Source organism: Cetorhinus maximus, chromosome 31 (assembly GCF_964194155.1).
Source record: "Cetorhinus maximus chromosome 31, sCetMax3.hap1.1, whole genome shotgun sequence".
NCBI lineage: Eukaryota > Metazoa > Chordata > Chondrichthyes > Lamniformes > Cetorhinidae > Cetorhinus > Cetorhinus maximus.
Genome location: NC_135909.1, coordinates 17,371,214 through 17,393,580, shown reverse-complemented (window position 1 = coordinate 17,393,580; position 22,367 = coordinate 17,371,214). Strand labels below are relative to the sequence as shown.

Here is a 22,367-nt window from a genome sequence, read left to right as displayed (position 1 = left end):
CCCAAACTATGTCACCCTGTAGCCGTGCCTCTCTGATGGCTATCAGATCATTCTTATTTATATATATTATCAGATAATTTGTTACGTTTCAAATGCTACATGTGTTTAGATACAGAGCCTTTAGTTTTGTCCTTTTATTCTGTAGCTACGAGGCTTATCTGCTGATTTACTCTTAGATTTATGCTATTTCTCCCTTCCTGTCATGGTCTGTTTATCATTTCCCATATTAATACCTTTCTTTCTTGACTTGTCTCTACTCTTTGAAAATGTGATCCTTTCCACTATTCAGTTTAAAACCCTCTCTACTTCCCTAGTTATGCAGCTTGTGAGGACACCAGCCCCAGCACAGTTCAGGTGTAGACCATCCCAACGGTACAGAAAAATCTGAAAGAACACCCAAAACTGGTGCCAGTGGCCCATAAACTGGAACCCACTTCTCCCACACCAGTCCTTGAGTCTTGCATTCATTTCTCTAATCTTATTTGTCATATGCCAGTTTGAACATGGCTCAGGTAATAATCCTTTGAGGTTCTGCTGCTTAATTTTGTGCCTAGCTCCTCATACTGACTATGCAGAGCTTCCTTCCTCATCCTGCCCATGTTGTTGATACCTACATGGACCATGATCACTGGATCCTCTGCCTCCCACTGAAAGTTGCTTTCCAGCCCTGAACAGATGTCCCAAACCCTGGCACCAGGCAGGCAACAGAGCCGTCTGAACTCTCGCTCTTTGCTACAGAGAACAGTGCCAATCCCACTCAATATACTGCCCCATACTACCACTACATTCCTTTTTGTTCTCCCAACTTGAATGGCTTCCTAAACCATGGTGCCATGGTCAGTTTGCTCATCTACCCTGCAGCCACTGCCCTCATCCAAACAAGCTGGGAGAACATCAAACCTATTGGACCATTGCAGAGGCTCACACTCCTGCCCTCTGGGTCCTGCCTCATTCGCAGTCACACCCTCCTGTCCCTGACCAAATCAGAAGGCCCTACTCTAAGATGTGTGACTGCCTCCTGGTATAAAGCATCAAGGAAACTTCCTCTCTCGCTGATGTGTCACAGAGTCTGCAGCTCAATGAATCTGAGCTGAATTTCCTCCAGCCGCGAACATTTACTGTAGACATTTCGTCTGGATCGGAATGTTATCCAGGAGTTCTCACATGCTGCAGCTTGGACACGTCACCTATCATGCCATCCTTAATGTGTTTTAAATAATTACTTAATTATGTAATTCAGTTATTTATGTTATTCAGTTATTTATGTTACTTTCTTATATATTTTATTTACTTTACCACAAGTTTGTGTACTATTTTCAACCTTAGGGATAGAATCGACCTTACACACGTACCGGATATTCATCAAACAGCTAGCTCCTTTCCCTGTATTAGAGCAAGAACCAATTCCTATGGGGTGAGAAGGATAGAAGAAGGGAACAATTACCTGCTTTGCTCCCCCCCACCCTTCACCGAACTCCCATCCCACCAAACTCCAAGTCTTCACTCAGTTAGCTCAGCTGCACTCAGTTTACCTTGGCTGCACTAAAGAACCCTGAATTTATAGTAAACTCAACTGGGTCAACAGTAACCAGATTGAAAACAAAAACAAACAAAAATACCTGGCAGGTATAATAACTCAGCAGGTCTGATAGCATCTGTGGAGAGGAACACAGTTAACGTTTACCAGATTGAACCAGTTAGCTAATTAACTACTCAACTCCGACAGCTGAGAGTGAGCTTGCTCTGTCTAAACTGAAAGAAAGAATTTAGCCCGTTTACACAGTACTTTCCAGTTACTGCTAATTACAGAATAGATTAGATTTTAAGAGCAAAATTTAAGAACGAAATTAACACTTACATCTCCCCCCTCACCAAACTCAATTCTTTAGCCAGCTAGATCAGCTGCACTCTGTTTGGTACTGTATGTATGAATGGGATTAGTTCTGCCCATCTGTGGTACGGCAGATGAGAGTGGGATTAATTCTGTCCAGCGGTGGTATTGTATGTGAAAGCATGATTCATTCTGTCAGTCTTTGATACCACATGTGAACGTGGGGTTAATTCTGTCAGTGGTTCATTCTGTAAATCGGTAGTATGTTTGTGAAAGTTGGATTAATTCTGCCATGTGGCTATACTGTATGTGAGAATAAGATTGATTTTGGCTCTGTCAGGCCCCTGGACTCTGTCTGAGTGTTAGATTCATTCTGTAACTCTCAATTCCTGATGCTGTGCACAATTGTGGGATTCATTCGTCTCTATCAAACCTCAGTTCTGAACGTGTGTTCATGAATGTTTTGTGTGTGTGTAAGTTTGTGGTACCGTGTGAATTTCAGATTCTTTCAGATTACATCTCTGGGACTGTTTGAGGTTCATTCTGTACCTATCAGTCAGTTCCACTGTGTGAGACATGGGATTCATTCTGCAGTTGTCTATCTCTGGCACTGTCGGTGAGTGTGTGATTTATTCTGTTTCTGTGTATCTCTGGTGCTGTGAGTGCCTTGGACTTCATTCTGTATGTGTCAGTGCCTGGAAATGTGTTGGATTTGTTGGGTACTTCACAGTGTCCAGTTCTTTGTGGATGTGGAGTTTATTCAGTCGCTCTCAATCTTTGATGTTACTTGTGACTCTGGTATTAATTGTGTATCTATACTCAATAGTTACCTCAGGCATGGTGTTGGAAATGAGTTAACATCTTAAACCTTTTAGGAAGTAAAACTACCATCCAAATCCTTACCCAGTCTGGTTTATATGTGATCTCAGAACAATCCTCAGTTATCAGCTTATCCCTGAACTGCCATCTACAATGTCCAAGAAAACCATTCTGTTCTATTCAAGAAGGCCGCTCACTAATACTTTCTCCAGGGCAATTAGGAATGGGACCACATCCGGTGATTTAATACAAGAAAGCTCACATCTACGACAGCCACCAGTCTGAAAATGTCACCACTCCAGTTTTAAATTCAAATATTCATGTTCCTTTCCTTCTTTTCAACAATACAACAAAAGATTGTCAGTCTTATCAAGCGGCATTGATACATAAAAATGTTTAAACGTGTCAGACTTATCAACTGAACTTTAAACTTTTCATCTGACCTCATGATGTGAATGAGGAGTCTCACTAATGAATAGTGCAAAATGGAAGTCTGGATGCAAATTGAATTCAATGGTTGGAAATCAGGTAGAGCGTGTGTGTCATTTACATCCTGGACAGATCAGGCTTCTCACTGGAAGTGTGAATTTGAAAAATGATGTTTTAAACCAAGCAAACAACAGTAGCTCCCTAGATTTAAAAGAAGGAAACATATTAAACTGGAACCAAACTAGTTAATTACTCATTTCAGAAGAGTAATCAAATAAAAGCAGGTATACTTCAGTAGGAGGATTGGAATAGGGAACAGACACAGCTGAGGGCAACCATATTTGCTACCATAGAATGTAAAGGGTAAAAGAGAAGAGAATGGGAGCTGACTGCAGTGGGGTGGATCCCATGATAAAACTGACGGTTTATAAAGCTGCTTTGTAACAGTTTTGCAGACTGAAGCTGATGCTGTGTTATCCCTATTGTGGCTGAAACCCCATTAGTAATCAGCATTGGCTGAGACAATTAACCCTGGGAAGCATTCATTTTCAGTGGAAATGATTGATGTCTGTGAAGGCAACCAATCCTGTACAATGTGGATAGATTATTTGAGTGGGATAGGCAGGAGATGTATGTTTTCAAGAAGGAGTTAGATATAGCTCTTGGGGTGAAAGGGATGAAAGGATATGGGGAGAAAACCGGAGCAGGCTATTGAGTTCGATGATCAGCCATGATCATGATGAATGGTCTACTCCTGCTTCTATTTTCTATGTTTCTAGGAGGGACATAGAAAAAAAGAGAAATAAACAAAAAAATGAGAGTTAAAATAAGTCAAAGGAGGAAGAAGTTTTACTGCATGAGAAAAGGGGTGCTGATTGGTTGTCAAGTTGATTCCAATTGTTCGAGGTATTGCCATGAAGAATTCACTGGGAAACTATTGTCCTGAATGTTGTTGTTTAATTCAAGGCAGGCACAATGGACGTGTTCCTTTTGCCTGCAGATAACAGGGCCCTGCACGTGAATATATGTAGCCTCTAGCATGTGTAAGTGAGCCACATTGTGAAGAATAAGGAACTTCAGTTACTTAGTTGATGAAGTAGTGGCCATTTTCCTCAGAGGAGTGAAGATTGAGAGGACAGGATAGAGGTATTCAAAATTATGATGAGTCTGGACACACCAGATTGAGAAAAACTGTTCCAACTACTGGATGGGACAAAGACCAGAGAGCACAGATTTAAGGTAATTGACAAAAGCAATGGATACTTTTTGGAGAAACGTTTTCATGCAGCGAGTGGTTAAAATCTCACATGTGGGTCCTGACACTGCTAGAGGCAGATGCAATCAAGGTAGTCAGGAGAGAATTGGATTATTATCTGAAAAGGAAGAATGTGCCGGGTTGTTGGAAATGACACTAGATGTTTTACTCATTTGAAGGCCTGATGTAGACTCAAAGGGCTGAACCTCATTGTGTGCTATGACAGTAATACTGTGCGGATGTGCATGTGCATGCAAGTTTAGGTGCGCTTGATTATTCTTCTGTCAAACTCTGGTGCTGCATATGAATGTGGAATTTATGTTTCTGTCAGGAGTGCTACTGGGTCTGAACGTGGGATTATCTAGATTATGTTAAGACAGTTCAGTCGTCTTGTGTGCAAATCTGAAAATCAGACTGTAAGTAGCGTTCTTTAATCGTCTCTGTGTCTGTGTCATTCCATGTGTATTTGTGATAATTTCTGACTTTCATTGATACCGTATGTGTGTGTCAGATTGATTAGTGTCATGTGGGCTCAGGTATTGTGGGTGAGTGTAGTAACAGTCTGCATCTGTCAGTGTCTGGTAATGGACATCTGCTCAATAATGATTCTGAATCTGTCAGTCTCTGCTACCCTGTGACAGTGTGGGATTCATTACATCACCTGCAGTCTTTTGGATTGTTTACCAGTCTAGATTCATTTCATGTTGAAATTTCAGTACAGGAATAAGCAATTGATATTCTTGGCTTAATGGAATAATTGCAAGTTTGGCCTTATATGAAATCCCGTTTTGTGTAATTTTTTTAATGTGAAACTCCATTGTTATGCCAGTGTAACTCAGTTTCTACTAATCAAATTAACGCTGTGTCATTCAATCTGTTTCTGAGTGAGAATTTTAAACTTGGCTGTTGAGCTCAGTTTGCAGTGATAGAATTAATACAACATCTATCAGTCTGACACTGGGTTTTTCGGATTGCTCTGTGATTTGTATCTCAATCTGTATTAATCATTTTAATACAGTATCCCTTAGTTTAATAATGTGGGTGAGTTTCAAACTAGAATCTGAGTTTGTATTTTTCAGTTTTATCTGGTAATAATATAATTGCAGCTAAGACTGATTCCCTGATCAATGCTGCCACCATCACCTCCACTTTTTGCTTCTCGATCTTTTTCTGAATCCATATTTCTAAATACTCAGCACCCAGTCCTTCCTCTTTTTAAACCCCATTTCGTTCATTGCCACTACATCATATTCCCACATTGCCGTTTGTCCTTCAAGCTCATCAGTCTCATTTATCACACTGTGTGTTTACATAGATGCATTGTAAACTGGTCTTTGCATTCCTCATAGGGCTTCTTAAACTGCCCCTGTCGAATATGGCATTGCTCCCTTCTCCAGTATTATCCATCACTCTCCCTCCTTTCTGTCCTTATTACTTTCTGGTTCTGCTGTAAGTTGATGACCAACCCCCTGCCAATTTAAATTAAATCTTCACCAACCAGCCTAGTGAACCATAAACTAAAATTGGATCTGGTGCCTCTGATTGCAGAGTACAATGGATCAGAACTCCACCAAGTTAACCTCTTGGCCACCTCGGCTCCCTGTGAGTGACACTGTACTTACTGTGTGTGAGGAGCTGACTGCACTTCCCCTTGTGTTGTCGAATCACGACATTTATTCTGCTGCTTTCAAGTATTTGCCTATCGAAAGAAAAAATGTTTATTATAATTTAAGAAGAGGTGAGGTCGAAGATACAAAGAAACCAAAACAATTATTAAATTAATAATCATTCCGAACAACCGCAAAGTCAGTGGTTCAAGAAGGCAGCTCACCACCACCTTCCCAAGGGCAACTCGGGATGGGCAATAAATGCTGGCCCAGCCAGTGAAGCCCACATCCCGTGAATGAATAAAAAAGGTAAGACGAACAGAGTCAGTGTCTGAATCCACTGCAGTCCTGCAGCACTCAGCTGCTAAAGACCAGGGACTTTGTTCCTGTTACAACAATTTCCTGCCATCCAGAAACAATCCACTGCTCCAGGAGTGGGACTGAGTGACGGAGCAGGGACTATTGTGTAGGTCAGATTTCTATTTGCCGCTCCCATGGACTAACCGTTCAAGTGAAAGCAAACAGCCGCTGTTTAAAATGTGTCTCTGCATTAGCGGCTGTTTTAAACCATCTTCTTCCACTCACAGGCAGTGCTGGGGAGGGCAGCGCGCATGCGCAGAATGCTGTACAAGTTCCGGAAACACAAATATTGAAAATTTCTGGCACAGAACGAGGACATATGGCCCATCGTGTAGACACCAGCCCCCAAATAGTTTGCTCCAGCCTCACGTCACTTTCCAGCTCTTGCACAGTGAGTCCTGTAGGTCCCAGCAGCTCAGTGCAGATCCAAGTGTTTGTTAAAGGCAGTGATGTGCTGCTCTCCCCCAGCTCTGCCTGGGACTGGAAGAAGATGGTTTCAAACAGCCGCCAATGGAGAGATCCCGCTCCCGGGGGAAGGGAACAAACAGCAGCCTCCTGGGAGGAGGGAGACAGAATGGCAAGAAGCTGTTATTGAAAATCATTGCTGCTTTCTCTCCACAAAACAACAATGAACATTTCTGATAAAAGCAAAATACTGCGGATGCTGGAAATCTAGAACAAAAACAAAAATACCTGGAAAAACTCAGCAGGTCTGACAGCATCTGCGGAGAGGGATACAGTTGACGTTTCGAGTCCGTATGACCCTTCATCAGAACTGAAAAATATAGAAATGAGATGGAATGTAAATGGTTGAGGGGGTGAGACAGGTAGAGCTCGATAGGGGGCCAGTGATAGGTGGAGGCCAAGAAGAGATTGCCACAAGATGTCATAGACAAACGGACAATGGGGTGTTGATGGTAGTGATATTATCTAAAGGATGTGCTAATGGGGATGTTAGGGGGAAATAAAGGGATACAGTAATTATTAGGGGGATACTAGGGGTACAGTAAGAACTTGTTGAAAGGGAATGAATTACTTAAAATCTCCAAGCACATTGGCAGTAGAAGGTTACCAGATGAACCTTGCACAGCCTTAAGGGCCTGCAAACAACAGAAAGGCCTTGGATAAAAGCAAAAAACTGCGGATGCTGGAAATCCAAAACAAAAATAAAAATACCTGGAAAAACTCAGCAGGTCTGACAGCATCTGCAGAGAGGAACACGGTTAACATTTCGAGTCCGTACGACTCTTCAACAGAACTAAGGAAAAATAGATAAGAGTGAAAGAGAAGCTGGTTGAGGGGGTGTGGGACAAGTAAAGCTGGATAGAGGGCCAGTGATAGGTGGAGATAGCCAAAAGGTGTCATAGACAAAAGGCAAAGAGGTGTTGAAGGTGGTGATATTATCTAAGGAATGTGGTAATAGGTGACATTAAGGGTAGAAAACAGGACGAGCAAGGTACAGATAGCCCTAGAGGGGTGGGGTGGGGGGAAGGGATCGAAATAGGCTAAAAGGTAGAGATAAAACAATGGATGGAAATACATTTAAAAATAATGGAAATAGGTGGGAAACGAAAAATCTATATAAATTATTGGAAAAAAGGGGGATTGGAAAGGAGGTGGGGATGGAGGAGAGAGTTCATGATCTAAAATTGTTGAACTCCATGTTCAGCCCGGAAGGCTGTAAAGTGCCTAGTCGGAAGATGAAGTGCTGTTCCTTCAGTTTGTGTTGAGCTTCACTGGAACAAAGCAGCAGGCCAAGGTGGGACATGTGGGCATGAGAGCAGGGTGGAGTGTTGAAATGCCATTGAAATATAGTATAACCTCAGCTGCAAACTCAGATTCCAGTTTGAAACTCACCTAGACCATTAACCTCAAGGTACAATAACAATTTGATTAGTACAGACTGAGATAGAGACCACATTCCAGCCTGAAAAGCTCAGAGTATCAGAATGGCAGATATTGTATTCTGTCTCACAGAGCAAACTGAGCACAACAGGCAAGTTTAAAATTCTCACAGGCTGCTTTAATGAAAATGTATCAATTTGTTTATTACAAAGTGAGTTACACTTACACAGAAATGGAGTGTTAGATCCAAAGATACTTGAGCTTTCACAAGTGTGTTCACCCACAAAGGGATTTAATACTAGGTCAAACTCACAATTATTTATTAAAACGTACAGCATCAGTGGCCTGTTTCTGTTCTGAAATTTCAACATGACTTGTAAACAGTCACAGAAACTGAAGGTTATGTAATGAATCCCACAGTGTCAGAGAAGCAGAGACTGACAGATTCAGAATGATTATCAATGACATGTCCAGTACCAGAAACTGGCAGATACATACTAAATACTACACTCAAAATTCCTGAGTCTGAATAATATTCCATTTATCTGACACAGACATAAAGTAGCACTGACAGTAAAAGATAGTCACAAACTCACATCAAACACAAACACTCAGTCACAAACACACACACACACACACACACACACTCTTAAAGAATGGGAGTTTCAGAATGATTCCCATATTTGCACTCAGGACCACTGAACTATATTAGTATAATCCCACACTCAAACCCTGTACAATATTCTGACCGCTTTAGAAATAATACGCCATTCACAGTCACACGCATCACCAGTGACTGACAAATACAGCCAGAGTCCTACATGTAAACTCAGTACCAGAGGCTGAGTGATACAGAATTAGTTACACAAACAAACACACATAGACAAGCACATCCCCATTCAGACACACTCCCACACAGAAAGACTAGCAGAGACTAACAGGTAGAAAATTAATTTCCAGTACCACTGAAAATTTCAGGTTGAGTCCCAAACGCTCATTCTGTACCAGATCCTGATCGATACAGAAAAAATGCCTTACAAACAGACAAAAGCTTCACAGTTACATAATCAGACACCAATTACCAAAGACTGGCAGTTACATTAGGAGAAAACACTCACAGTATCACGAAGCGGTAAATATGGAGTAAATTCCACAGTCACACGTTACAAAGTCCGAGAGATATGGAATGAATCTCTTACATGTACAGTACCGAATGCTGACAGATACAAATGACATATTCAAATTGAATACTAATAGAATGGCAAATTTAGAATAAATCACAGATACAGATTGAATCACATATTCACATCCTGTGCGAGGTGCTGACAGACACAAAATTGCTCCCACCTTTATATATAGTACCAGAGGCTGACAGGTACAGAATGAACCTGAATCTCACATCGAGCAGAATAGATGGACTGATGCATAAAACCTTCAGAAACAGAAGCTGGGGTTGGGTTTTTGGCCATTCAACCTACTCCATCATTCATTAAGACTGATGTTCTCCCTCAACTCCACTTTGCCGTGCTCTCCTTATGTCCCTAGTATCTGAAACCTATTGACCACTGTCAGGATCATACTCAATGGCTGAGCTTCCAAATCTCTCTGGGGTGGAGAATTCCAGAGATTCCCAACACTTTCAGTGAATAAATTTCTCCTCATATCATTCCAAAATGGCCAGTGCTGTGATCTGAGATGGTGACCACATGTTCTAGATTCTAGAGCCAGGAGAACCATTTTCTCAGCATATACCCTAAAAAGCCGCTTAACAGTTTAAAATGTTTCATTTAGATCACCGCTCATTCTTCTAAACTCCAGGGAGTATAGAGCTAATCTACTCTATCTCCTCATAAAAAAATCCACTTGTCACAGGAACCAATCTAGTGAACAGTTATTGCCCTCCCTCTAGAGCAACCATGCCCTTCCTTATGTAAGGAGACCAAACTGCACACAGTACTCTAGGTGTAGTCTCACTAGTGTCCTGCATAATTGGAAGATTTTTCAATCCTATTATCCAATCCATTGGAACAAACATGAACATAACACTTCCCTTCCTATCTGCTTACTGTACCTGCAGATTAACTTTATGTAATTCATGTGCACAGACACCCAGCTCCCTCTGAGTGCAAACATGTTCCAGTCTCTCACATTCAAACATGTTCTTTTTCTCCCTACAAACTGGGCACACTCACACCACCATATTGTATTCTATCTGCCATGTTCTTCCAACTCAGACAACCTGTCTGAATGCCTTAGCAGCAATTTTGTGTCCTCCTCACAGATTAATTTTCCACCTAATGTTGTGTCATCAACAAACTTGAATATGTTCCATTCAGTATCCGTCTAAGTCATCAATATTTATTGTAAGTAACTGATGACCGTGTATTATCAAGAGCAAGTTAGAGCCAACCAATCCAAAAGTGCCCTGTTTATTCCTACACTGTTTTCTGTCCATTAACTAATCCTTGATCCATGCTAATGTATGATCCCCAATCACAAGTTCTAATTTTGTGTAATAAACTCCTGTGTGGGAACTTTGCAAATCGCTGAGCATAATTACACACCCACCTCAGATTGCAAGGCCCTGTATTACCAAAACAAAAGGAGAACCTAAATACATATTAATACCCGCAGCTCCATTAACTCCAGTTGAAACACATTTTACGTTAAACATAGGTCAGACTTAGACTCATAATACATAGAACAGAATCTCTCAATTAATACAGCAGAGCGAGGCCATTCGGCCCATAGTATCTGTGCTAGCTCTCTGCGAGAGCAGCTGAGCTGCTCCCACTGACATATTCTTCCCCACAGGTCTGTTTAATATTCCTTCTGTTCTTTTTCTATTTCTCTCTTGTCCAATGAGCTCAAATTATTTATTCACATGCACACAATTGCTTCTCTTTATAGACATCGATCATATCCACTCAACATCCATCCTTTCCCAAGGTTAATAGACACAGCTATTCTAAGGCAACGCTTATTACTGATGAGGTTTCAACTGCAATATGAATAACTCCAAATTGGGATTCAGTTATCTGCCATCTTCTTCTTCATTATCCTTTACACTCCCTGATCGCAGGTTTAGTTGCCCTGAGCATTGTCTGGTACTCATCTCAATTCTCTGGCTGAAGTATAACTGCTTTCATTGGATTTACCTTAGCAAATGAGGAGGAATCTACCGTGGTTTGTTTGGTTTTAAACACAACTTTGCAAATTCATACTTACCTGCAAGAAGCCTGATCTACTGAAGATGTAAATCAGTAATTCAGACTTGTATTCTACCTGATTTCCAGGCATTGGAATTAATTTCCATCCAGATTCCTGTTTTGCATGACCCAGTGGGGAATCTCCTCACTCACATCACAAGGTCAGATAATTACAGGTCGAAAGAGCAGTTGATAATTCTGACACTTTTTAACATTTATGCATATAAAGGCCACTTGATAAGACTGTTCGATTAAAAATAAAGATAGTCAGCCTGATTTGAAAATGTGAACTTAACTCTGAAGTGGAGATATTTTCAGGTAGGCCCAATTCTGACAATCATCTAGAATGTTAGTGATAACTCATTACTGTAGGAGATGTGAGGTTTTTTATTCATTCATGCGATATGGGCCCATGGGGTAACTAGTGGTGTGCTGCCTTTTTGAATACAACTGAGTGGTTTACTCAGCAATTGTAGATGGCAGTTCAGAGTCAACTTCATTGCTGTGCTTGGTCCTAGGATCTAATATAAACCAAATCAGGTAAGGATGGGGATGATAAATCTACTTTCCTAAATATTTGAACTTAGCATTTTGAACACCATTCCTGAGATAAAAATTACATACAGATACACAATCAATCCCAGAGTCACATGCAGCATCAAAGGCTGAGAAGTAGACAATAACTGTCTCTCTCACATGCAGTCACGTCACTCACCATCCTGAATTGGAATTATATCGCTCTTCCTTCACTGTTGCTGGGTCAGAATCCTGGAACTCCCTTCCTAACTGCACTGTGGGTGCACCCACAACACATGGACTGCAACGGTTCAAGAAGGCAGCTTACCACCACCTTCTCAAGGGCAACAAGGGATGGGCAATAAATGCTGGCCCAGCCACCGAAGCCCACATCACATGTATAAAAAAAAATACAGCACCAGAGACTACTCAGCAAATCTTACACAATACCCGACACTGAGACATAGAGTATGAAGACTAATACATGCATGGTAAAATAGAGACTAACACAGAATGAATCCCAGCATGCACACCATGGCAGAGACTATCAGATACAGAATGAATTCCACATTCACAATGTACTGGAGATTGAAAGACATATGTAAAACAAAAATCCCACATTCACCACAGTGTCAGAGAGTGACAGATACAGAATGAATCCCACATCACACAAAGCACATTGACTGATAGATACAGGATGAATCTCAAATTGTCTCAGAGATGTAGAGATACAGAATGAATCTGACATTCACACAATGTCACAGACAAAGAAACACAGGGGAATCTCAGAGCCAAGGACTGATAGAGACAAAATGAATCCTTGATTTCTGAAGACATCAGGCACTGAGTTACAAAATGGCATCAACGCTTACACAGGGTACCAGAGTCCAACAGAAACAAAATGAATTGCAAGATCCCATACAGTACCACTGATTGAGAGAGAATTGATCCCACTCAGATCCAGTACTATCCATTGAGGCAAATTCTACATTTAACAGTCTTTGGTGCTGTAAGTGACAGTGGGATTACTTCTGTCAAAAATTGCAACAGATGGGCCTGTTGAGAATGAATCACACACTCTGAATCAGTACCAGAGACTGACCGATACAGGCTGAATTTAACACCCGCATTCAGCAACGGATGTTGACAGGTACAGAGTTAATCTCACATTCACACACATTATCAGACATTGACAGTGAATGAGAAGTTCAGACTCAGAGATAGTAACACAGAATGAAAGACATCGAATCAATACAACTCTGACCTACAATGCCAGAGACTGACAAATAAAAAAATTCATTGACATACAGTTACAGAGACTGACAGGTACAGAATAAATCCAATAATTTTCGTGGCGGAGAGAAACACATACTGATTTAATTTCGGACTGGCGTGTAGTCCCAAGAAGCGAATGATTTCATTTACACGCATCAATCACGGACAGATGCACAATGAGCCTCAGGATATCAAATGAATCCAACATTGAGACATGGTCCCATCAAGTCACAGATACAGAATAAATCCAGCCCTCGTACACTGTACCACAGCCTTCCAAACAGTGAAGGAACCCCACACTCACACACAGCATCAGACAGTGAGTAAATCACGCACATTACCAGAGCCTTAAAATCCCTGAATGAACCCACATTCCTATACAGTCCCTCGCACCGACAGCCAGGCGACATTTGCCGGTGTATCTTTACACACTGAGAAACTCCGGGTGGAGACGGTCTTTGTAAAATGTATTTCCTGATTGTGAAAGGATGCTAATGATTGGTGGAGAAAGCTAAATATGATTGGTTCATTGATCTATCCATTCGGAAAATCACAAAAACAGATGACGTGTTTAGTTTTAAATATGTCCAATCAGAATCATTGTCTCCTCATTCCTCATTAGCATATATCTGTCATACTGTCTATATAATGAGCGGACGGAAGGGGTTTGGTTTATTTCTGTGTCTGAAATTGAGATTGAAGATGGTTGATGAGAAGAAGAAACCAGTTGCAAAGAAGGGCGCCAAGAAAGCGGTGACTAAACCGGCAGGAAAGGGCGGCAAGAAGCGGCGAAAGTCGAGGAAGGAGAGTTACTCCATCTACATCTACAAAGTGATGAAGCAGGTTCACCCCGACACCGGCATCTCCTCCAAGGCCATGAGCATCATGAACTCGTTCGTCAACGATATTTTCGAGCGCATCGCGGGTGAGGCTTCCCGCCTGGCCCATTACAACAAGCGCAGCACCATCAGCTCCCGGGAGATCCAGACCGCCGTGCGCCTGCTGCTGCCCGGGGAACTGGCCAAGCACGCCGTGTCGGAAGGGACAAAGGCGGTGACCAAGTACACCAGCTCCAAGTAAAACCCGGCAATGGACTAAACAACACCTGAAACACAACGGCTCTTTTAAGAGCCACCCACAAACTCTCTGAAAAAGCTATACGATTGCTCCACTTCTAAAATTATGATTTTTACTGTTTAGAATTTTGAATTATCTAATTGTTACTTTTTGTTTCAATCACAGCGGTTCCCGGTAATGTAGATTTAACCCTCGTTCAATTATTGAGTCAGGTTAATAATGCCTCATCAATTAATGACTTGCCGATTACCCTCGGCGCTTTGTTTTAAGACGCGTTAATATTTCCCTTTCCCTGGTTTTGGAGAGAGAGAGAATAGAAGCAAATGCTTCAGTCTCCAGTTCTGGTCAAGTTTGGTTTCCATAATCGATCAGTTCATTTCCTATCAGCCCCGGTTGTGCAGCAACCTTCAGTCTCAACGCTGGCAAAAATGTTCAGTTTTGTCTGTCATAAATATCTACAATGTACCGTCCGTTTGCGGAACGATGTAAATGGGACTTTCTGCGGCTGCTGACAGGGTTTCATAAAGGAACGAGATTGACCCCCTGATCACGGAATCTAAAAGCGATTTGGAACATGGGATAAAATGTGAAATAGTCCCATCAGGGACGCGTATTTTTAAAACTTCCAATTCGAACTATGTTCTGTCCGTTCTTTTTCATTTCTTTTTAAAAATTTGGCGGGCTTTTAAAATTTGAAAAAAGATCGGTTGAAATATCGAAATTTGGCGCCGTAATTTTTCGCCCTCACTCCGTAGAGTCTCCGGATTGGTGAGTTCAGTAGATATCTGGTTGGTGATATGAACAACATTATGAGACGCAGCACAAAGTGAACAATCAGCAATGCCCGCAGCACCATTCCTCCCGAAGCTATAAGAGAAGCGAATGTGAGAGGATTTCCTCATTCTCTGTGAAAGTGTTTGTGAGATTGTGGAAATGTCTGGAAGAGGAAAGACCGGCGGTAAAGCTCGCTCCAAACCCAAGTCTCGCTCCTCCCGGGCTGGACTGCAGTTCCCGGTAGGCCGTGTTCACAGGCACCTGAGAAAGGGCAACTATGCTGAGCGTGTGGGTGCCGGAGCCCCGGTCTATCTGGCTGCTGTGCTCGAGTATCTGACGGCTGAAATCCTCGAGCTGGCCGGTAACGCGGCCCGGGACAACAAGAAGACCCGCATCATCCCCAGACACCTGCAGCTGGCCGTCCGCAACGACGAGGAGCTCAACAAGCTGCTGGGAGGGGTGACCATCGCTCAGGGCGGGGTGCTGCCTAATATCCAGGCCGTGCTGCTGCCCAAGAAAACCAGCGCCGCTGCGGGCTCGAAGACCAAGTGAAGCGGCCATTCTTTAATCTAATAACCCAAAGGCTCTTTTCAGAGCCACTCAGGATCATTGAAAGGGCTGCTCACTGTCAGGAGATGGAGTTATTGTAACGGTGGATTTATCTGTTTCTGATTTGTTTACTTGTGTTTTCAGTTCCCTCTCTGCATTGCGCTGTTTCTCTGTTCACACATCTCCCGCTTTAGTGAACTGAAGAATTGAAACACAGAGTCAGAGTCGACATTTTCATAAATATTTCATAGTCATAAATATCGAGTTTGTACCGGTACATTCATGAAAACTATGAAAAATGTAACGACTGGTGCATTAAATGCTTTGTTTTTACTCTCGGGTGATCTGAGCGCCGCTCCAGGAACGGAGTAAACTCGGAAACGGAGCGGACATTTTCGGGCTGATCTGTTTATTCCGCAGTTTTCCCAGAGGCCGGAATCAGTGAGAGTTGAGCACTCACAGCACCTGAGTCCATTTCTGCGGTTTCAGATCTGCACCCGCCCCCTCCCCCCGGTCTCCCTATTCTCCGGACACAAAGCTGCCTGTCCCAGGCGGTTTGGTGTCGGGGATTCTCTCCGCACTCCCTGTTGTAACATTCCCGGCCGCTTTTAATGGAGAGGATCAGAAATCAGCCGCTTTTCTCAGTCCCCGTGAAGTCTGTGTGAAGGAGTTGGTTGGTAATCTATACGTTTTTGCTTTTCCGCTGATTTAAATTGCTGAACGGGGTCTTATTACCGCCGGTTACAGATAAGAGGTTGACACATTCAAACTGGCGTTCAGTTATTTTGTATTTTTCCTGTACTGAAATTGGCGGGCATTTCGAATTTGAAAATGTGAGCCAATCCAAACTTCCAATTTCTTCCCCCTGGCTCTCCGATTGGTTAGGAATTTGATTGAGAACAGAGTATCCAATTAGAGCTACAGCCTCTCAAACCGTTCATAATGATTATTAATAGACAGATTAAACTAAAAGAATCGGTGTCTTCAACCTCAGTTGCACTTGAGTTCAAAAATATACTCTATATTCTAAAATATACAGGGAAATAAATGAAAGAACCGGAATAAATGTGTTGTTTCCACCAGTCAAGTTAGAATGAAGATTCCCGCCAGCTCCTCTCACAGTACGTACCTTATAACTTACAGGGCACAAAGAGACAGGCAGGTCTTCAGTTCCAGTCTCACATTTTCAATCCATCAATCAAACAAAGCAGGAGAGACAGGCGCTGTTTCCATGTCAACATTTAAATATCAGATAAAACGGACACAACGGTGTCAGTTTCAAGTTTACAGAATTAACCTGAATAATATACTCTGAGATACATGTGAAGTACCAGTCCAATATTTGCACACATCACGGGTTTATAAATTGCAGTGTCAATTCCCATTGTCTGTCCTGACATATACATTAGATGCAAATCCAAAACTCAAGTACATTATCAGAGCGAGATATTCTGAAAGCGAGAATAACCTGAGATACAAACGTTGATTCCAGTTTTATGAAACAAAAAGATACAATATCAATTCGATGAGTATGAACTGAGCTGTAACTTTCATACTAATCCTAAATTTTCAATGTCAGATTGAGAATACTGTGCCAGTTCCAGACTGATCTCCATTTTACATCCATATCAAAATTCTTACTCAGAATCAGTCTGAGTGTCACAGATCAAATCGAGCAGTATAACCTGAGTTACACCCGCATCTCAACTGAGTAGCAGGTTGAAAGATACATTATCTTTCACAAATGTGTTCACAGTGACAGACATTTAACACTGGGCCATAACTTACAAACATTGCTTGCTTAATAGTTACCACATCAGTGGTCTGTAACTGAGCTGAAAATTTGCATGGAATTAATCAAAACGTAAACAATCCCAGAGACTGAATGTTATACAATGAATCCCATACTCAGTCACATACACTGAGTGACAGAGACTGACAGATAGACAATAATTCTCAACACATGTTCAGTGCCAGATGCTGAAAGGGGCAGCTGTTTTTTTTTTTTCTCCCTATTCATGGCATGTGGGCTCTGCTGGCTAGGCCAGCATTTATTGGCCATTCCTAGTTTCCATTGAGTAGGTGGTGATGAGCTGCATTCTTGAACCGCTGCAGTCCATGTGGTGTAGCTACACCCACAGCGCTGTTAAGGGAATGAATTTCAGGATTTTGACCCAGCAACTGTGAAGGAATGGCGGTATATTTCCAAGTCAGGGTGGTGAGTGGCTTCGAGGGAAATTTCCAGGTGGTGGTATTCCTATGTGCCTGCTGCCCTTGTCCTTCTAAAAACTGGTGGTCATGGGTTTGGACGGTGCTGTTTCAGGAGGAATGGTGAGTTTCTGAAGTGCACTTGCAGATGGTACACACTGCTGCGACTGTGCATCGGAGGTGGAGGGAGTGAATGTTTTTGAATGGGTTGCCAATTAAGTAGGCTGCTTTGTTTTGGGTTGTGTCTAGCTGCTTGAGTGTGTTTGGAGTTGCACTCTTTCAGGCAAATGGAGAGTATGACATCACAGTCTTGACATGTGCATTACAGATGGTGGGAAGGCTTTGGAGAGCCAGGAGGTTTGTTACTTGCCGCATTATTCCTAGCCCCTAACCTGTGCTTGTAGCCACTGTATCTATATGCCTAGTCCAGTTCAGCTTCTGGTCAATGGTAACCACCAGGATGTTGATAGTTGGGAATTCAGCAATGGCAACGCCATTGAATGTCAAAGAGCGATGATTAGTTTCTTTCTTGTTGGAGATGGTCGTTGCCTGGCTCTTCTGTGGTGCAAATGATAATTTCCACTTGTCAGGCCGAGTTTGGTTAATGTCCAGGTCTTGCTGTATTTGGACATGGACTGCTTCAGTACCTGAGGAGTTGTGAATGGTGCTGCCCATTGTGCAATCATCAGAAAACATGCCCATTTCCCGCAGTTGATGGACAAAAGTCATTGCTAAAGCAAATGAAGTTGATTGGGACTTGGATACTCCCCTGGATAACTCCAGCAGTGACATCCTGGGACTCAGATGATTGATCTCCAACGATCACAACCACCTTCCTTTGTGCTAGAAATGACTCCAGCCAGCGGTGAGCCTCCCCCCTGATTCCCATTGACTCCAGTGTTGCTAAGGTTCCTTGATGCCACACTCTGTCAAATGCTGCCTTGATGTTAAGGGCAGTCCCTCTCGCCTCCCCATTGGAGTTCAGCTCTTCTGTTCATGTTTGAACCAAGGCTGCAATGAGGTCAGGAGCTGAGTGGCCCCGGTGGAATCCAAATTGAGCGCCATTGAGTAGGTTATTGTCACTTGTTAGCACTGTTGAAGGCCCCTTCTATCACCTTACTAATGATCGAGAGTAGACTGATGGGGCAGTAATTGGCCAGGATGGATCTGTCTTGCTTTTTTTATAGAGGACATGCCTGGGCAAATATCAACATCACTGGATAGATAATAGTGTAGTAGCCATACTGGAACAGCTTGGCCAAGGGTGCAGCAAGTTGAGGATCACATACCTACAGTGCTATTGCTGGAACATTGTCAGGGCCCATAACCTTGGCAGTACCCAGTGCCTTCAGCCGTTTCTTCGTATCACGTGGAGTGAATCGAATGCACTGAAGATTGTCATCTGTGATGCTGGGGGCCTCTGAACAAGGCCGACATGGATCAGCCACTCAGCACATCTGCATGAAGGTTGTTGCGAATGCTTCAGCCTTATCTGTGGCACTGATGTGCTGGGCTCCTCAAACTTTGACGTTGGGGCTATTTGTGAAACCTCCATTCATGACTGGATGTGGCAGGACTGCACAGTTAGATCTGACCCGTTGGTTGTGGAATTGCTCAACTCGGACTATCACTTGCTGCTTATGTTTTTTGGCACGAAACTAGTCTTGTTTTGTGACTTCAGCAGGTTGACACCTCCGTTTTAGTTATGCCTGGTGCTCTTCCTGGAATGCCCTCTTCATTAAACCAGGGTTGATCCCCTGACTTGATGGTAATGGTAGAGTGGAGAATATGCCGGGCCATGAGGTTACAGATTGCGGCTAAGTACAATTCTGCAGCTGATGACCCACAGCACCTCATGGATGACAAGACTAGAGGTGTTAGATCTGTTTGAAATATATGCCAATTAGCACGGTGGTAGTTCCACACAACACAATGGAGTGTATCCTCGATGTAAAGATGTGTCTTCATCTCCATAGGCACTGTTCGGTGTTCACTCCTCCCGCTCCTGCCATGGATAGATACATCTGCCAGAGGCAGGTTGTCGAGGATTTCAAAATTGATTTTCTCCTCACCATCTGCTGCAGACACGGTCTGCGGTGGTGCTACAAGGATATTTTTGGTGATGGACCCACCCAGCTTGCATTCTGTGCCCTTGCCATCCTCAGTGCGTCCTCCAAGTGGTGTTCAACTTGGAGGAGTACTGCTTCATGAGCTGAAGAGTGGATAGTGGACGTCAGCACGTATTACTCTGTAGAGGGTTCCCTTGAACAAGGTTGACCTGATGCCATGAGACTGGAATCGATTTTGAGGACTCCCAGGGCAACGGTTATAACTGCTGGTGATCTGTCCTTTCAGTGGTGGTGGTATCTGGGAGATTGTCAGGAATGTTCCCATGAGTATGACTATGTGAGGCAATTGCTTGACTAGTGCCAAAACGTTAGTAAGGATTGACAGGGATTCCAGTTGATACTAAGTGGCCTATTCGGTTTTATTCCTTTAATGGAACTGAGTGGATTGCTGCCATTTTAAAATCAAGGACATTGTTGTTGCTCTGTTTGAAATCTATCCCATTTAGCACAGTGTCAGTGCCACACAACACAATGGAGTTTAGGTACCAGAGCAGGTTTCACCATTTCTCGTGGTGGGATTCGAAACCCTGGAATATTACTCTGGATCAGCAGCACTACCACATCATCACTGCTGATCACACGCCAATTGTACCACTGATAGATTTAGAGAGAGTCCAAGACTCACATATGCTAACAGCTGCTGACAGATGCAAATGGAATACCACACACACAGACACACACACGTGACTGAAAAGCAATAAATGAATCCCACAATTCCATACAGTACTAGAGAATTATAGATACAGAATTAATCCCACTGACAGATAGAGAATTAATCCTATACTCACAAACAGCACGAGGAACTGAAAGACACATATGGTTCCCACACTGACATAGCATCACAGACATAGAATGCAATTGACTGAACTAGAGTGAGTATCAATTCACTCACAGTACGAGAGATTTATATATAAATCCTAGTGACAGATCCGAAAGCCTGTCAAACTCATACACAGCTCCAGAGAATAACAGATGCAGACTGATTGCTGCACTCCCATGCAATACCAGAGATTTCAGATTCAGAATGATTTCCACATTCACATGCAATAGCACAGGCTGATAATGAGTCAAACACACATTCAATCTAACATGGGGTAGTTAAATATTTTTAAGGCAGAGGTAGATAGATGCTTGATAAGCAAAGGGGTGAAAGGTTATCGACGGTAGACTGGAATTTGGAGTTGAGGCTAAAATCAGATCAGCCATTATCTTCTTGAATATCGAGCAGGTTTGAGGGACTGAGTGGTCTCTTCATGCTCCCAATTTGTATGTTCACAAACATCACTTTTAAGAGATTCAGAACGAGTCGCAAATTCACTTACAATCCCAGAAGATGACTGATAGAACAAATCCCTTGCAGGAGAGAGTTCATGGTCTGAAGTTGCTGAACTCAATGTTATATCTGGAAGGCTGTAAAGTGCCTAATTGGAAGTTGAGGTACTGTTCCTCCAGTTTGTTTTGGGTTTCACTGGAACATTGCAGCAGGCCAAGGATGGACATATAGGCATGAGAGCAGGATGGGATGTTAAAATGGCAAGCAACAGGAAGGTCTGGGTCATGCGTGCGGACAGACTGAAGGTGCTCCACAAAGCTGTGACCCAGCCTACGTTTGGTCTCTCCAATGTAGAGGAGACTGTATTGGGAGCAGCGAACGCAGTTGCCCAAATTGAAGGAAGTGCAAGTGAAGCGCTCCTTCATCTGAAAGGATTGTTTGGGCCCGTGGATGGTGAGGAGGGAGGAGGAAAATGGGCAGGTGTTGCACCTTCTGCGCTTGCATGAGAAGGTGCAGTGGGAGGAGACTGAGGTTTTGGGGGTGATGGAGGAATGGAGCAGGTTGTCCCGGAGGGAAATGTCCCCACAGAATTCTGACAGTGGGGTGAGGGGAAGATGTGTTTGGTTGTGGCATCATGCTGGAGTCAGCAGAAATGGCAGAGAATGATCTTTACTAAGCAATCCTGATTGGGCTGAGAATTACACTTGCAGTGTGAACTAGAAGGGCAGAGTTTTAAAAATAAGGCATCTCCCATTCAAGATGGAGATGAGGAGGAATTTCTTCACTCAGATGATTGTTAGTTTTTGGAATTCCCTTTCCCTGAGAGCAGCAGAGGCTGGATCATTGAATATGTTCCAGACTGAAATAGACAGATTTTACAAGCAAATCAAGGAATGAGGGAGATAGGCTGGAAAGTGGACTTAAGGCCATAATCAGGTCAGCCATGGTCTTATTTAGTGGCAGAGTAGACTCGAGGGGCTGAAAGGCCTCCTCTTGCTCCTATCTCTAATGTTCTTATGCCTATAAGCTCTTCCCCATTCTGGTTCCTTTTTCTTTGCGCGTTTGGTTTTAATCTAATTTTTCTCTTGTTTTTGCTTTTGGATGGCAGCTGTTCATCATTCCTCCATTCACACTCCTTTAGACTCATCTCTGTTTTTTGTTACTTGTTCCTTTACCATTCCCTGTAGCCTTGCAGCGCCAATTCTTTTGCC

General features: G+C 42.8%; 1 protein-coding gene and 1 long non-coding RNA gene across 2 annotated transcripts in view; one reads left to right on the top strand and one right to left on the bottom strand.

Moving 5' to 3' along the window:
* Window positions 1-22,367, bottom strand: part of LOC144670309 (uncharacterized) — a 621,539-nt gene that overhangs the window by 345,056 nt on the left and 254,116 nt on the right. The window lies entirely within an intron of this gene.
* LOC144670235 (histone H2B-like) lies at window positions 13,849-14,226 on the top strand. Its single transcript, XM_078532721.1, has one exon. It carries the CDS (start codon window positions 13,849-13,851, stop codon window positions 14,224-14,226), a length of 378 nt encoding a protein of 125 aa, XP_078388847.1.

Coding starts and splice junctions, on each gene's coding strand:
- LOC144670235 (XM_078532721.1), top strand. CDS start 13,849: ATGGTTGATGAGAAGAAGAAACCAGTTGCAAAGAAGGGCGCCAAGAAA.